Source organism: Parambassis ranga, chromosome 6 (assembly GCF_900634625.1).
Source record: "Parambassis ranga chromosome 6, fParRan2.1, whole genome shotgun sequence".
In the NCBI taxonomy this organism is placed as follows: domain Eukaryota; kingdom Metazoa; phylum Chordata; class Actinopteri; family Ambassidae; genus Parambassis; species Parambassis ranga.
In genome coordinates, this window is record NC_041027.1 from 4,786,975 (window position 1) to 4,802,531 (window position 15,557).

At 41.7% G+C, this 15,557-nt stretch overlaps 2 protein-coding genes across 3 annotated transcripts; both read right to left on the bottom strand.

Annotated features, from left to right (window-relative positions):
* Window positions 1–215: 215 nt before the first annotated feature.
* trabd (TraB domain containing) lies at window positions 216–6,654 on the bottom strand. Its single transcript, XM_028408531.1, has 10 exons — window positions 6,587–6,654; window positions 6,013–6,053; window positions 5,485–5,548; window positions 5,051–5,217; window positions 4,588–4,728; window positions 4,082–4,192; window positions 3,840–3,979; window positions 2,958–3,130; window positions 2,427–2,523; window positions 216–2,337 (listed from the first exon to the last, which is right to left on the bottom strand). The coding sequence occupies exons 2-10, from the start codon at window positions 6,034–6,036 to the stop codon at window positions 2,166–2,168; spliced, it is 1,089 nt and encodes a 362-aa protein (XP_028264332.1). The 5' UTR covers window positions 6,037–6,053; window positions 6,587–6,654; the 3' UTR covers window positions 216–2,165.
* A 1,658-nt stretch (window positions 6,655–8,312) lies between these two features.
* On the bottom strand, window positions 8,313–13,677 carry panx2 (pannexin 2). 2 transcript variants are annotated; one of them, XM_028408529.1, is made up of 6 exons: window positions 13,599–13,677; window positions 11,460–12,102; window positions 9,622–10,736; window positions 9,260–9,395; window positions 8,903–9,088; window positions 8,313–8,656 (listed from the first exon to the last, which is right to left on the bottom strand). In XM_028408529.1, exons 2-6 carry the CDS (start codon window positions 11,686–11,688, stop codon window positions 8,337–8,339), a joined length of 1,986 nt encoding a protein of 661 aa, XP_028264330.1. In that variant the 5' UTR covers window positions 11,689–12,102; window positions 13,599–13,677; the 3' UTR covers window positions 8,313–8,336. The 2 variants fall into 2 exon arrangements, with proteins under 2 accessions (XP_028264330.1, XP_028264331.1); XM_028408530.1 differs by lacking the exon at window positions 13,599–13,677 and adding an exon at window positions 12,183–12,286.
* Between the last annotated feature and the right edge of the window lie 1,880 nt (window positions 13,678–15,557).

A 15,557-nucleotide genomic window follows, 5' to 3' on the forward strand; every position in this document is an offset into this window, starting at 1 on the left:
TTGTTATTTGTCCGACTGGAAAATAGTTAAGGCGGAACGAAGATTTAAAAGTTTAGACATTGCTTATATTTTGACACCATTTAGCTTTATAGTAAGGACAAATGACTGGACTACAACATTTATGAGGCAAATATAGTTTACTTTATATCATTTTAATATATTATTAAGCCACGTTTGGTATGTTAGTAACATAAAACACCAAGAGATGGAAAAAATCAGGCATTCGAAGTTTTTATTGGCAGTCCCCAAACACTGTGGAAATGAAATAGGAAGGAGACAGACACAAAATAATACACTGCAATGGAACTGAGAGGCGGAACTACATCTGACCTTTCTCAATATTCTTCTCTTATCAAACCAAAAGAATGTATCAGGTGGAAGACAAGTTATGAGTTTGTGTGAATATCTGTAAAGTGGCCCAATTGCATTTTTATGATGAAATGAACCTTATATTAGTTTACAGTACCATAAAAAAGAGTTAATCAACTCCTTTAACTTCTCTCATAAATACATCTGCAGTAAACGCATGTACTGTGACAAAAATTAAGACTGAAAATACCTGAAAGTCTATACTGACAAAAAGCTCTGTAACTACACAATTATCTTCTTCAGAGTTGAATTTATTACCCCACCTGTCATAGTTTCAGGGATGTCATCCAAGCCATTTTTACATATGAACTACTATGGATACAGGTCTGTATTGGTTAATAGGCCTCAGCAGAGGAGGCAATCTGAGGGTCGAAGGCATAAGGCTACATAAGGCTTTGTCTCCCATCTCTGACCAACCTTAACTGTCAGTTTCCACAATAACAGGCAAAACAAGACCAACATTTGTGAGAAACATGCTTATTCATTTTCCTCACATCAGTCCCTGAACCGACTGAAAAACAACAATGCATATATTTTATAAAAAAGTACAAACAGCTGGTGTGCTGAATGCCAGATGTCCTCGTGTGATGGCAATGGCTTTCTGTATATGATGCATATATTTGTGTCAAGTAAGAGTGTTTACTCAGACACAGAACTAGCTAAAGCCTAAATGTGAGGGCGCCTCATATTGGAAGTACAATCAAATATATAGAGAAGATTGAAGCAAGGCGTCTGGACTTGTAGAGTTCTTGAAGACGTTTCGCTGCTCATCCAAGCAGCAATCAAATATACGAATTACAAGATTCTGCCCTGTATCAAGTCTGAGTGAGCATACAATATAGAAGCTGGGGTACCATTTCGTCACAAACCAATGTATATATTCTGGGCAACAGTATTTATAAAATATGCCTATTGTATTATAATATATAGACAGATTCTTGGAAATGCGTGTGTGTAAGATGCATGTCACACATTTTTGCGCCATTCCTTTAAACACAGCAGTAGCCCTTACAGGTGCATTATGAGGCACTTGTCTGTTGATGTTGGGAGGACTGTGAACATGACAAATCAATCCGATCTCTCATACTATCTAGTATAACTTATGATGTTGAGTGACTGAACAAAGCAGCATCTCTGCAGGGATTAATGAGGTTTTTCTGATTCTGCAGAATATGCATTTTAAAACAGATTTAAAATGGTGGTCAACCTCCACTCTATGAACCAACTATTAACTAATATAAACTATAACTATAAACTAACTATATAAATTTCTTGTTTACAATCTTCCAGTTTTTTTTTTTCATTTGACTCCCACAGGCTGCATTTACACAACATGTCTCTACCTGTCTCTTATAAAGTGCTGGGCTTGAAATCTGCCATTTACAAACAATACTAGTAAGCGCCAGAGGGAAGGAAGGAGACAGCAATACCTCAGAAATAGCTCATTCATTTCAGGGTAGGTGACTAATCACAATTTAAATTAAGTCATTCGAAAGGAAATATAATGAAATATAAGGAAAATAGAAACCTAGTCTGAAGGAAATATTGGCATTTGTAAGTAAAATGTATGGTTTGCACATAAAAAAAGTACTGTCTTTGGCAGTACAGCCCTGTATTGTGTACAGGGACATCAATACGAGGTGGCATGGGAGGTTCTTCACCCTCCCCGAGGTCCTTGTTAGTTCATAACGTGGGCTGGTGGACCTTTTCCTTCAGCTTCACCTCCAGATATTAAGGCCATTGGTGATTGTTTGAACAGATCAAAGGTCAAGATGGCTTTGAGAAAACCAGCTGGGTCAAGCAGCGGGAGGCCGCAGTGTCTCTACTAATGACTGGACTCCAGGTAAAGACAGCAGGGCTCTACCTACACTACCTCCAGCTCGGTAGCAGGCATATCCCAGCATTCCCATCATGACGCCCTTTATGACGGTACGCAACACCCAGCCGAACCGTGAGGGAGGCGCGACACTGAGGAAGACACAGACAAACATTGTCAAGTCAAACACAACTTTCAAAGTGTATTACTGAATATCCACAACTTATAGTGACCAACATACCTCATGATTTCATTAATGTTGAGCTGCTTATCCCAGTTTCGTTCTATGCCAGGGACATGGCCTATACCTACAACCCCCACCACCACAGCAGGCACTTCTACAAACAGAATATCAAATGTTCTGTTACAAAAACAATTTGCTGCTACACTATAGAACAATTGACTTCTTTATGTTAGGTTAATAGAGAGGGACAGAGTGACAAAGTATTTCACTAGAAAAAATGTCAAGCTGATTATGACTTAGCATTTCCATCAACAGTCTTTGTCACAGTCAAACCACATTGCTGGACAGTTATTTACGCAACAATTTGATTTTAGATAAGGAGAAAAAAAGGAACTAAATCAAAAAACATAAATATGCAATTTGGAAAATGCATTTAAAAAGTAGATCCATTATAATTGAATGTAACTTGTGCTGCAAAGAAAATAAAATTAACCCATAAATATATGTTGGGGAGAACAAAAAGGGGCTAAAAATATTTTAAATGCTATGTTAAAATCTTGCAAGGTTATTGTGCATTGTAATACTCACTCTGAGCATTAGGGGGGGCCTCCACACAACGTGTAGCCTGACGAAGTGTGTGCGTGAGGTAGATGTCTCTTTCAGCCACAATGGTTTGATGGAGAGCGGGAAATTCTCCTATCATCTCTGACATGGTCTGTTCCAGCAGGTCCTTCTGTTTGCACTTCTCTACATCCTCTTTACTGAAACAGGACACAGATAAATCAGTCAGCTAAAGGTCATTTTGCATGGAAGAGAAATTCACAACGGTTAAGTGACAAACCTAAAAAGATTTTGTGTCAGTTTTTTAGAGTGCTATGCACTCCTAACATTTTAAACATACTTTCTGTTATTGCACCATTTAATACTTCAGAGAATGAAATCAACTCAGGAGTCTCAGAGATGCTGAAAAATGGACACACAACCATGTTAAGTAGAATGCTTCCAGTCACATCTAACAGACACTGGCATTTAAAATACTGGCAGTTGCATCTGCTCTGGAAGATGTGTGTGGGCGCACATTGCCTACTTCTAAAACAGAGCACACACAGATAGGCAGATAGCCATGATGCCTGCACATACTGTGTGCTGTAGATGCAGTATGGCAGTGTAAAATATTTAATACTGTTACTGCAATTTCCACAGTATGCCACAACTCACAACTATATATTTGTGATATCAAACAGTTAGAACATTTTTTACAACTTTGCATTTGACAATTTAAATTATTTTAACTTACTTCCAGTAATCAAAATGACATTTAGTTTGCTTTTCTACCAAATTTGGTATTTGGTATAATTCTTCTGTGCACTAAATAGGACATTTCAAAATAAAGTGAAACAAACAATACAGCATGTTTCTTTAGCAGAAATGAATCTTTTAATTACAAAGGGGATCAATTTGAGCTTATACCTGATTGGGTCTGACAGAAAGCAAAGACCCCAAGCCAAACGAGCCTTCTGCCAGAGACTGAGAGCAGCAATGGCTCTCTTGAACGTCACAGGAATTGGCCTGTCCCCAAGGTGAAATTTACAAAATGGCACCCGTCCAGCCTGTGCAAAAACAACAACAACAAAAAAAATTAAAGTTTAACAAAAGAAAATAACATAAGCACAAAAAATAAACGGACAGCTACTTTTTCTCCTGCGACTTACCTCCTTAAAGGCCTCCCTAAACTCTCCTCCAGGGGCCATGCCAAGTTGCTCTGTGATGTGAGCTGAAACTTTGAGGAGGAGAATCTGCATCAGGCCAGACATCAGCCCATTCTAAAAACAAATAGGGAATAAGTGAGCACTCAAGAAATGTAAGACTTAATGTTCATCCTTTAAATTTAAGTACTTTGTATTCTGAGAGTAGTACTGCTTTTTCTAAACTCACACAAGCAGTTGGAAAACTAAGACAAAAAAAAGCACAGACAGAACACGCCTAAAGCTATTTACTGACACTTAATCCAGCTCTTGCATCATACATTAGTGCTACATATTTCTGCATAACAGTGGGTGCATGCTGCAATCCTGTGATTTCATTACCAGAACAAGGCCTAACTCGTTCTAAATATAATTTAGTCCATTTGACCCTTTCCCCCTTTTTCAATGATTCCCGCTCTGGTGTTGTTTATTACACCATCACCATTGTTACTTTCTGTCTCTGTAAGCCTGACCTGCTTGATGGCCTGCTGAACCTTATCCAGGTTGATGTCTTTGGCTTCTTTCAGTAGGGTGTTCTCGTCCATCTTCAACATTGACACCCGGTACTGGCACAACTCCACCACCACCACGTCTGGCTGCACAGCACGGATCGTCTGTGAAAGAGGGGATAAAAGCAGAGGGTATAACAGACAAAAACAGAATAAGGGTGTATAAGCATGTTAGAAAGAGACAAATGAGCAGTTAGGAGAGGAAGCATAGACAAAAGGAATCAATGTGGAAGAAGAAGACAAGATTATGCTTGACAAAAGAGGATACCAACCTAATTACGACTTACACTGGCAGGCCAACTCATCACCAGTTGTGTAATGTTATAGCAATACTCTTCTTTCACAGAACTACACACATTGATTCACTGACAATTCACAGAACATCGCACTTTAAAAGGGGTTTTCTGCACCATAAAACCATGCTCACCGTGGCTACATCCTGTTTGCTGCTGTCGCTAAAATGGGCAGTGCCCACCAGGTACAGGAGGCTGCCATCAGGTGCTGTCAGACAGGTCACTGTCTCCGGGAGTTCAGGAGACGACTGTCGGCGCTGGGATCGCAACTGCCAGAGCAGCTCCATTGCTTCCCCATCAGCTTGAGAGGAGTAGCACAGACAGTTATTATGCTTTTATGACTTTTCCTCATGTTAAGGAAATATTGTGGGTAAACATTTAGTATTGACCCAGGCAATAATGTCGACGAGTCTGACAAGTCTGCTGCAACACATTGCCATGTTGACACACCCTTCAATCTCAGGCAAACTTGTAGTAATTTTATAAATCGTTTTGCATAACAGGAACTGGAGATATTATAGCAATACTCAAATAAAATTCACACATTGTGTAATGATCAAAAACTTACAGAGCCCTGGAGGTAGACAAGGCAGATCCTCTGAAGGATCCTCTGGTGGGCCAACTGACTCATCCTGTGAGATGTCAAAACAGCAAGATATCGGACACAGAAGGTCTAGGATTTCCTCAGTGCTGAATTAAAAGATTATTATATTTTAAAGTCTTTCCCGTTGAACATAGACTCGGTTATTGCACATAACCGATAATTGAGAAACAACTTATGCAAGTTAGCAACAGCATGTTGAGCTTTTTGTACACAAAGAGTGTTTACATACACCTTAATATTTATATTATATATTTATATTTATGGTTAAGAGCATTCGGTTTTCTGATCTGTATACAGGTCTGCTTTGGATAACTACATAAGTTGTTTACATGCAAGAAATACAGTTTCTATAGAAGTAATTCAGATATCATATCAAGATTTCTCCAAAAATAGAATAAGATGTGCAACAGATAACCAGAATATTCCAAAAGTGCAATCAATACGGTCCTAAGCAACCTCTATCTTAAAGAATGGCAAGTTTCTTTTACCAACCTCTGAATTGTTGTCTTGGTCCATGTTTGATGAACTGAGAGCTGTGGGTGACAGAGAGCAGACTGAACACATTCTTGGTTCACACCGTGCACCCTCTACAGAGCAGTGAGGCGTTCACTGACAGCACAGCGTCACTGACTGCTGACGCTGCATTGTGTGTAACCATTGCTGACTAGTCTAAGCGCAGCTAAAAGTGAAAATGCTGTACTGTAGGGTGAGGATGAATTGATAGCGTAAATCAAACAGGTAACGATACGTTAAGACAAGGCCATCGTTTTATGAGCAAAGGCAAATAAAAGACTTTACGGGGGGAAGGTGTAAGAACTTGTACAAATCTCAATTTATATTCTAGGTGAGTTGCTTCGTTACTGAGGTGTTCTTCGGTTTAGCTAGCTACCGGAAGATAAACGGATAGCTAATTCAAGCTAAAGCAGGCTAGCAAGTCCGGGAGGAAATAAGTCAAATTACATACATTAAAACCAAGTAATTTTCTTCATACATAATTTCATTCCCAGTTACAACACATTGGATAGTACACATGATAACTGTCCACAAATAAATATCCGTTACTTACTGAGTAAGCCAGCCCCTCTGTGTGCGTGCTCGTCGCTAGGTCAACAGCAGTGCTCGGGTCCAACTGACAGCCGCGGTGCACTCTGGTATATGTAGTCATAGCAGGAATTCAAGGAATTCATTTATTTATTTATTTTTAAAAAATGATTTATTTGTTTTAATTATAAGAGTTGACACGTTACAATCAACGTCTGGACTTTCTTCTCCATGTGTTTACTTACATTAGAGGTTTAACTCAGCGTGAAAATCAACACAGATAATCAGTTATAAGCAGAGCTGTGTTACAACATGCTCTCACACACACTAGTGCTACTAGTCATAAAGTGCTTTTGGATGCATTTAGTGTGCTTGAGTCATCTAACAAGGGGATTGTGAGCCAGTCTATAGATATGGAATACCACTAAAAGTGTAGATCACTCCTATTTCAAGCCTTGGAGAGCTGTTTAATTAATGCCCAAGACGAAAAATGAGAATGCATAGGTCTACCTATAGTGTGTACACCTGTAATGTCTACAGTAGATGTCATGTTGGTGCAGAGAGTCCATTTATTGAACTTTCTGTAATTATTAATGCAGCTGCAAGAAATGAAGAGGTTATGGTACGCACAATTCCCCTTGTGCACTGACTCGAAAAAGGCTAACATAGCTCAAATGCTTGGTTTTACTACAAATATCAGACCAGCTATATAACTACTCATTCCTTGATGTGCTCTTTTTTGTTTTTGTTTGTTTGTTATGTGGTGGTGAAGCTAATCTTAGCAAATGTGAGATACAAAGAAAGAGATTTAGAGCAGTACATAATCAAATCATTCAGTAAACCCTCCTAACCAATCAATACATTTAGCTAACATTACGGCACTCCCACCAGCACAAAAAGTGAAATACCAGTGAGTCCAGCTCCATTCATCTCAATAGAGCCACTGCTATTAAAGTCTTGAATTAGAACACATCAATATAACTACCTATTTTTACTATTAGACACAGTTTCTCTGAGCTTACAGTTCCATTGTGGCATCTGCTGTCCCTTTATAAAAATATTCCAATTAACCTATTATTAATGACGTGCAAATATAGTCAAGATCCAATAATTGTTCCTGTGAGCAATGGTGACATTGCAATGAAAAAGCACGAAACACCCGACAAACACTAAATCTTATACAGTGTGTACACATGTATGGTGAAATACGATGCTGTAAGCGCATACATTATTGCCACAATTATATTGTGATCTTTTGCATATTAATTGTGCAGATCTCAACAACTGTATTGCATGAGCTACCTTTCTACTTGGCCATTGGGATAAAGGGACAAAGCGTTATCATATGTTTAAAATACATTTTCTTTGAAACTGTAATGCATTGCTCTTTGCAGATATGCATTTCTCAGGTGTCTGTTGTCTCTTTTTCTCTTTATACATTTTTTTCAGTATAGCTGTCTGACCCTGCACTGTAGCACCCTGTATAATTATATCACTGCTGGTTTCATTGGTGGGTGATTAGCTGAACCACAGTCATCCTGAGACATGAATGTGACATCTTTTACCATTTTACCACTAGCAAACACACACATTGCTGTCTTTTTATGCACTCTGAATGTCCAGTTTTCCAGTTCATTTTTTTCCCAATCAGATGCAAGAGTAAATTAATTCAAAGAGTAGAGGTGACTGTTGGTAGGAGGTGATCGACATGGGGTGGCCATGTGCTCAACTGAGTGCAGTGTCAGGGAATTTATTTTCATCCCCTGTCTCGTTCTTCAACATTCACCAGCAGCAATAAGCTCCCCAGGTCTCCCTGCCAACCTGTTCCTTCTGTTTTCTTCATCCTCTTCTTCCTCAAAGAGAGTGTGGTGCATACTCAGCAGCTGGTGTGTGGGAGCTCTGGTGAGGAGTGGGGGCTGAGACTCAGAGCTTTCTGTTGGGGCGAGGGGCTCAGTTTGTTGAGGGGAGGACTTGGGACTAAGGGGGTCCTCGCTGGATGGGGGGTTGGGGCTCACTCCATTTACATATGTGCTGGTAGGTAGGGTCACCGTAGAAAAGGCAGTGTTGGTGGATTCTGGAGAGCAAACCTTAGTCTCTGAAGATACAACCACAGAATAATTCTATGGGGACAACATAACATGACAACATTTCCCTCAACATTATCAGCAGACATTGACCTCAGAATGTTAGCCATAGACTAATAGGGTGGAGAGATATTAATATTCATTGTGTCCCCAGTGGATGCACCAAAAATTATATCATTCCATCGGTACGTATATTAATGCAGTAATGCCAGAAATATCATGCATCCCTAGTATTAAGCAAACATAATAAGGCCTACCTGTAATTGCACCAGACACATGAACTATAGTGTGTGTGCCTTCCAGGTACACAGTATCCATGTTGTGCTCTGAGGGCAGAGGTTCTGCAGCTGTGGTCTCCACCTTGGGCTTACGGATTGTAAGCATGTACGGGTGGACATCCAGAGAGAAGTTACGTGTGTGCTTTTTCTCCATTCCGCTTAAATCTAAAATTAAGAATAGACAGTCAAACATAATAGGAAGTCAAAACTGATTTTATCTGTTTTTTTAAGCTTTGCTTTCAGTTTACCAGTATCATGTTTCCAGCGGACAGCTTTTATGTCCTTATGCTGTTTTATACTAATGTGTTTAGAGGCTTTATCAGAGCTACTGCACACCTTTTGTTGAAGGATGGTGTGTGTTCTTGCTATCCAGGCGTGGTGCAATGAAGCTCTCTGCCACTGTTTTCCTTCTGAGTGGTTTGGGTTTTTCAGGCTTAGTGTTATTTTCCAACCGTGTCAGGGTAAGAGGTTCCTTTAAAGTGGAAACACAACGAAAACAGATCATTATATCTAAGCTCAAAGTACAGTTCAAGCAGCTAGGGGATGGGTAAAGTAACATTTATAAATCCTGAATGGACAGTGATCCTGCCTCTTCAGTGGAAAAGAGGCACTTACTAAGATTTTGATCTATGCGCTTCAAATTTTCTACTTTCAGTAGTGTAAAAATGAGTGCTGGACAGTGGCGCCTCAGACCGTACCTTGAATGGCTGAGGAAGAGGATTTGAGGATGGAATCCATTTAATCTTCTTGCGGGGTCGTTTGATGACCAGCGGCTCCCCACCCATCTCTCCTACTCCAAGATCAGAAGGATCCATATTGGGATCGATAGTTTGTATCCCAGACTCCCTCACAGTGGGTGTAGCGTCATGGTTCGACTGTGCAAGTGCAGCCAGCAGCTGCCTGACCACATTGTCATACATGAGGTCACTCTCGTTAGTAATGAAATCCAGGCGGTTTAGTGACTTGATGTGATCCCTGTTCTCATTGCAGAACATGGCGAGGATGTTGATATCACAGAACTGAGACTTCTGCCAGCGTCGCCGGGTTTTAATACCAACTTTATGCAGTTTATCAAATACAAAGTTGGACTTGCGCACCACAAATAAATGCAGCAGATTCAGCAGAATGATGAGGTTCATGGTGCAGAGCAGAGCGATGTCCACTGCTGCCATTATGCGCTGCAGCTGCACAGCAGGCAGCTTACAGTTGACCCTGAGCTTCAGCTCTGAATAGCTGCTAATGTCTGGGGGTTCACCTAGAGCACAGGTGAACTCATTCTGCCTTTGGCGGGCGTAGTAGGCGCTCAGGTAGGAAATGGGGATGGAACTGAGGCAGATAATAGCCAGATGGCGTGCCAGGTAAATCTTAGCCAGAAAGTTACTTTGGCCTCGTCTCTCTAAATACTTCTCAAACAAATTTTGCTCGGGGCTCTTCTCCTTCTCGGCATTCTCTATGATCTCCCTCCTCTCCCGCTCAGTTATGCCAGGTCCTTTGGACTGGATCTGCTTCTCGATCTTGGGGGCTCGGCCCTCAGCAGCACGATGATAGCAGTTATCAATCTCTTGAAGCAGGAAATTAAGCTCTGAAGTGAGCCGCGTGGAGGCAAGGAATTCCCAGCCCAGAGCTGGGATGTACATGATGCCAGCAAAGGCCAGCAAGGCATAGGGCAAAAATTTGTGTTCAAATAGCGAAGGCCAAAGTTTAGGCTCCACTCCTGGTATAGCATCACGAAGCTCCGTCCAGCAGTAGCCTCTTGCATACAGTGCCTGGTCTCGGGTGAAGTTGTGGGGTGTGTAGCAGTAAATGGACTCCTCTGTAGAAAGTTCGCAGAGAGAAGAATCAAGCATTTCTTTTATTATGATTAGTCAGGTGAGTAAATTAAGGTACACTGAAAGTGAATAAGTCAAACATAAATCAATATTTGAAAATGGTCATTAATTTAACCACTATCTGGCCCTGCAACATATACTAAACTGTGTATTTGTGCTATTTTTAAATAAAATAAATAGTTACAACTGGGCATTTTCCAGGAAATATCTTTCATTGCTGCATGATGTTAATGTGTACTATCTCTGAGCATCTCTGTGTGTCTCCGAGCATACTCACACCACTTTTTCAATTGACTAAAATGTCTTCCAGGCTCCGATAGAGGCAGAGAGAAATCCCTAAAGTTCTGCTGTCCCACAAGACATGCAATCCTTTAAGTTATTGGCAAAAAGGAGAAAATGTGCAGAAAAATTAGACTTTCTTTTTGCTGAGGTATCCAAAAAAAAGTGACTGTTTTGCTGCTACAGTTAAACGCCCAGTCCCAGCTGGTTAACACTGCAGAAAGCCTGACTCAGCAGTAAACTAACATCCATCCATCCTGCTCTTTATCTAAATACTTCACTCCTTCCACACTCTGCTACCCATCCCCTTGCTCTTATATCTCTAGACTGTTTTCTTCCTCTGCTAGAGGAGAAGCTGTGTGATATGGGATCAAATAGCTGGTGTGTTTATTTACCAATGACCCCCCTCTAGTGGCTAAGGATCTCACCTGCAAAGTTTCTTGTGAAGACAAGGGTGACCAGCAGGATGGGGATAATGACCGTCCCTATAGTGACAACTCGATCAAAGGGCAGCTCCAGTTTGAGCTGCACCATGAGGCCAGCAAGCGCCCCACCCTTCTCATCCTGAGAGGAGCCCGGCAGAATCAGCTCCTTCAGCTTCTCGCCAGCGAGTAGAGCTGTGGCCATGTCTAAATTTTGATCGAGGATGTTCTGCATCCGGAATCCCACACTACAATTCCCCGCCTCTGTGTGCTAGAGGGGGACACCGGACGCGTAGTTAGGTAAAAACAACACACATACACGCACATGTGTGGCTGACCTCAGCCTCTGTCACAATGTGTTGAAAAGCAGCAGGTCATACTCTGCCGTCTGTGTATTCTTCTTCTAAAGTTGCATGCAGCTCTTCTTTTGTAGAAGATCAGAAGCAAGCTGCCTCACTCGGCATCTTCTGTGTGCATCCCTATGTGTCCCCTCGTTCTTACAGTGCCTGGCCTCAGTCTACACGGTGTGTGGCAGGTTGAGGAATGAGCTGAGTTTAGTAGGCGTCCTTGTGTTCTCCAGTGAGAGTGATTGCTGGCCAAGGATTTGTTACGCGAGCTTCGGCCAGAAGAAGCTCTGACCAATCCTTTCCTGAAAGACAGATAACCAGTTACAAGATGTACATAATGAATGTTTCAAAGAAGACACGGTCTAAATGTATGTTGTCTCACACTTTAGGTAGGTTCTGTGTTCCCATCAGTTGTCCTCTAAAATGCAGTCATTTGCTTGAGGACAGTTAATTCTCCCTTTCTGATCAGTGAAGTGTGAGAATGTGGCTGCATCTAAGGGGGATTATTGCCTTTGGTTCAGCAAGGACACTAAAGGGCATGGGTGTCCTCTGGGGACTGGATTAAAAACACGAGTTACTCGTCACCTGTCCCACTCTGGAACAGGATGTGATGAGATCACAGACAGCCAAAATGCATGCAAGCATCCACATGCAAATGTGCTAATCAGCTCCTGCTGCACACTCATTTCACTTGAAGGTTATGTGAATACCCTTTATGAGAGGTGTGAATACATCCCCCCTTACCATCAACCATTCTCTCTCTCTTTTCCTCCTCTCACTCTTCTCTCATTATGCATAAACACAGCTCATCTATAAAGGCTAAGCCCTCTATTCCAGGGTTGGAAAACTATACTTAACATCTCAGGGAGGGGAATCTTGGGGCTTACAAAGGCATCCCTTTGAAACATCATCACAGCAAGTTTGCCTGTTAATGAAGAAGAGAACATGATGCCCCTTAGTAACTTCTTATTTTCAAAGACTGTCTCAAGGAAGATCTAATGAGAAGTAAAGTTTGCATAATTTCAATTTAAAGGGGCAACGGAACATTGAAGGCTGCACTGCCTTCTGTGAGACACTGGCACTGCTCCAGCCCGGCAGATTATGCCCCTCAGCTGGGCGATGCTACCAGTGTTTAGAGAGGGAATCCCGCATTCTTTGCAGCCTCCCACTTGGCTATGACCGGCTACAAAGGACACACAGTTAGAACAAAAAGCGGAAAGAGACCAGCTCCATTCATTCATTATTGATTAGATAATGGCTGAGGAGCAGAGAACTTTCAGAATGACACTTGCTCTCAGACATTTTGGGGAACAGATCAGAGATAGGTTGTGTCCTGTACTCCACAGCAGACAGAAAAATCAGTGTCCTCACTCACTTTTGGCTTTCAGTAAGTCCCTAAAGGGAGCACTGCAGGAACAAATTCATTAAAGATCACCATGTCCTAGTTGTAGCTGGTGTTGGGTTTGGATGCTGTCTCCTAGCAAGCCTGACAGTCCAGGATAAGCGACATCAGAGACATTGCAATGCAGTGAATTGCAGCTGCCTGCAGATGATGAGCCGTTTCAGGACCTGAGGAACGGATAGCTCCGGAATAACCAGCCGCTAAACATCAAGTGCAGCGATTCAGTGTGCGTGAGAGAAACAGCAAGTGTGTGTGAGAGAGAAGATCCTTACTGCCTGTATGAGCTGTCTACCTGTCCACATCGCACAGATCGCATTTCCCTCCAAACAAAGCAGTCATATTTGCAATCAGCGGCAAAAAATATTAAAATTAAAAATAAGGAAAAAATCCTCTCACCATCATGTCTGGCTGCAACTTCCGGCACGGGAAGGGTTAATCTGCAGTGCGGGCGAGCAGCAGCTACAGCATGTAGCCGAGCACACCGGTTTGTTCCGCCTTTTCCCCCACCAGCTCCCTCTGCTCTACTCCTCTCCTCTCCCCTCCCTGCCCTGCCTCATCCTCAGAAACAAGGGATGAGATAACACATTAAGATTCGGTGCCTCACCACATCACCTCTCTGTGAAGGAGAATAACACTATTGTAGGCTGGAGAGGATGAAAAACAAATTATGGTGTAGCATATAAATCAATATAGGTTACTGCTAATTAGAGATTGTTACAGGTTTACTATTGAAATGCGACGTAAACGCCGATATTATGTCATTCATGTCTTTTATTTTATTTTATTAACACAGTACAGGAAGTGAAAATAGACCTGCAACAGGTAACTCAAATTCATTGAGTGTGCAACCAAACTACAAGATACTGACAGGCTTTCTTTCACATTGATAGGGTTATCCCACCTGTCTATCATCTCTCTCTCTCTCTCTCTCAGTCAAACAATGAATGGGAAATACGCCTGTCAACTCACTGGGTGTGGTGAGCATCACCCAGACTCCTATTGTCCAGAGCATCCATCAACAGCAGAAGTTGATGCCTGTTAAGTAACTTATTTCTCTTATTTAACATACATCATTCCGGCTACTTTCACTTTCATTAAAGCTTCAGACAGGTTTTTTTTCTTTGTTTCTGCTGGAATTAATGTGCTACGAGGTCCCGTGTGCGCGCAAAAGGTGGCGCGCCTCCGATGTTCTCAGGTTTAGCCACAAGTCAGTTTTTCTTCAAGCCGGTTTCCACCGGTTAGGGAACCCGCTCCTCACTGCGGCTGCTTCTAAATATAGTCTCCATGTTAATATGTAATGTGCGTCGTCTACTGAAGCAGAGGGATGGGTGAGGGGGTAAATTATCATTCAGCAAGTAAATAAAATAATAGATAATGACAACACCATTATCTAAGAAAAGAGGCGAGGTTATGCAAATCCATCCATCCATCCATTATCTGAACCCTCTTTTTCCTGCAGTGCAGGGTCATGGGGGGCCGGAGCCTATCCCAGCTATCTACTAGTGAGAGGCAGGGTACACCCTGGACAGGTCACCAGTCCATCACAGGGCAACACACCGACAAACAACCATTCACACCTGCAGGCAATTTAGAGTCACCAATTAACAAGAACTTTAGAATGTGGGAGGAAGCCGGAGCACCCACACAGAAAGGACATGCAAACTCCACGCAGGAAAGCCCAGTCAGAATCAAACCAGGAACCTTCTTGTTGTGAGGCAACCACTGCTTATGTGAATCATATAAATCATATAGTGGGTACAGAAAATACCCCCTTAAATTATTCACTCTTTGTTATATTGCCGCCATTTGATAAAATCATTTAAGAGATCTCCACTGTGCTCTCAGGAACCTTAAGTGCAGCAGACATTTTTGTGTAACCTTGGCCAGATCTGTGCCACAATTCTGTCTCTCTCACTCTTCAGGCAGTTCCTTTGACCTCATGATCCTCATGTGCTCTAACATGCACTGTGAGCTGTAAGGTCTTATATAGACAGGTGTGTGTCTTTCCTAATCAAGTCCAATCAGTATCATCAAACACAGCTGGACTCAAATGAAGGTGTAGAACCATCTGAAGGATGATCAGAAGAAATGGACGCACCTGAGTTCAATATATGAGCGTCACAGCAAAGGTTTTGAATACTCAGGACCATGTCATATTTCACTTTTTCTTTTTTAACACATCTGCACAAATGTCAATGATGACTAATGGAAAGAATAATATAATAGTGGGTGACACCACTTCTAACTAGACAAACAGTGCAAACACTCCAGCTCCAGAGAAAGTCCTTCCATAGTCCAAGAGATCTCTGTTTTCTGGGATGCAAAGATGCTGCTAGTGGAACACCTGAAAAAAAT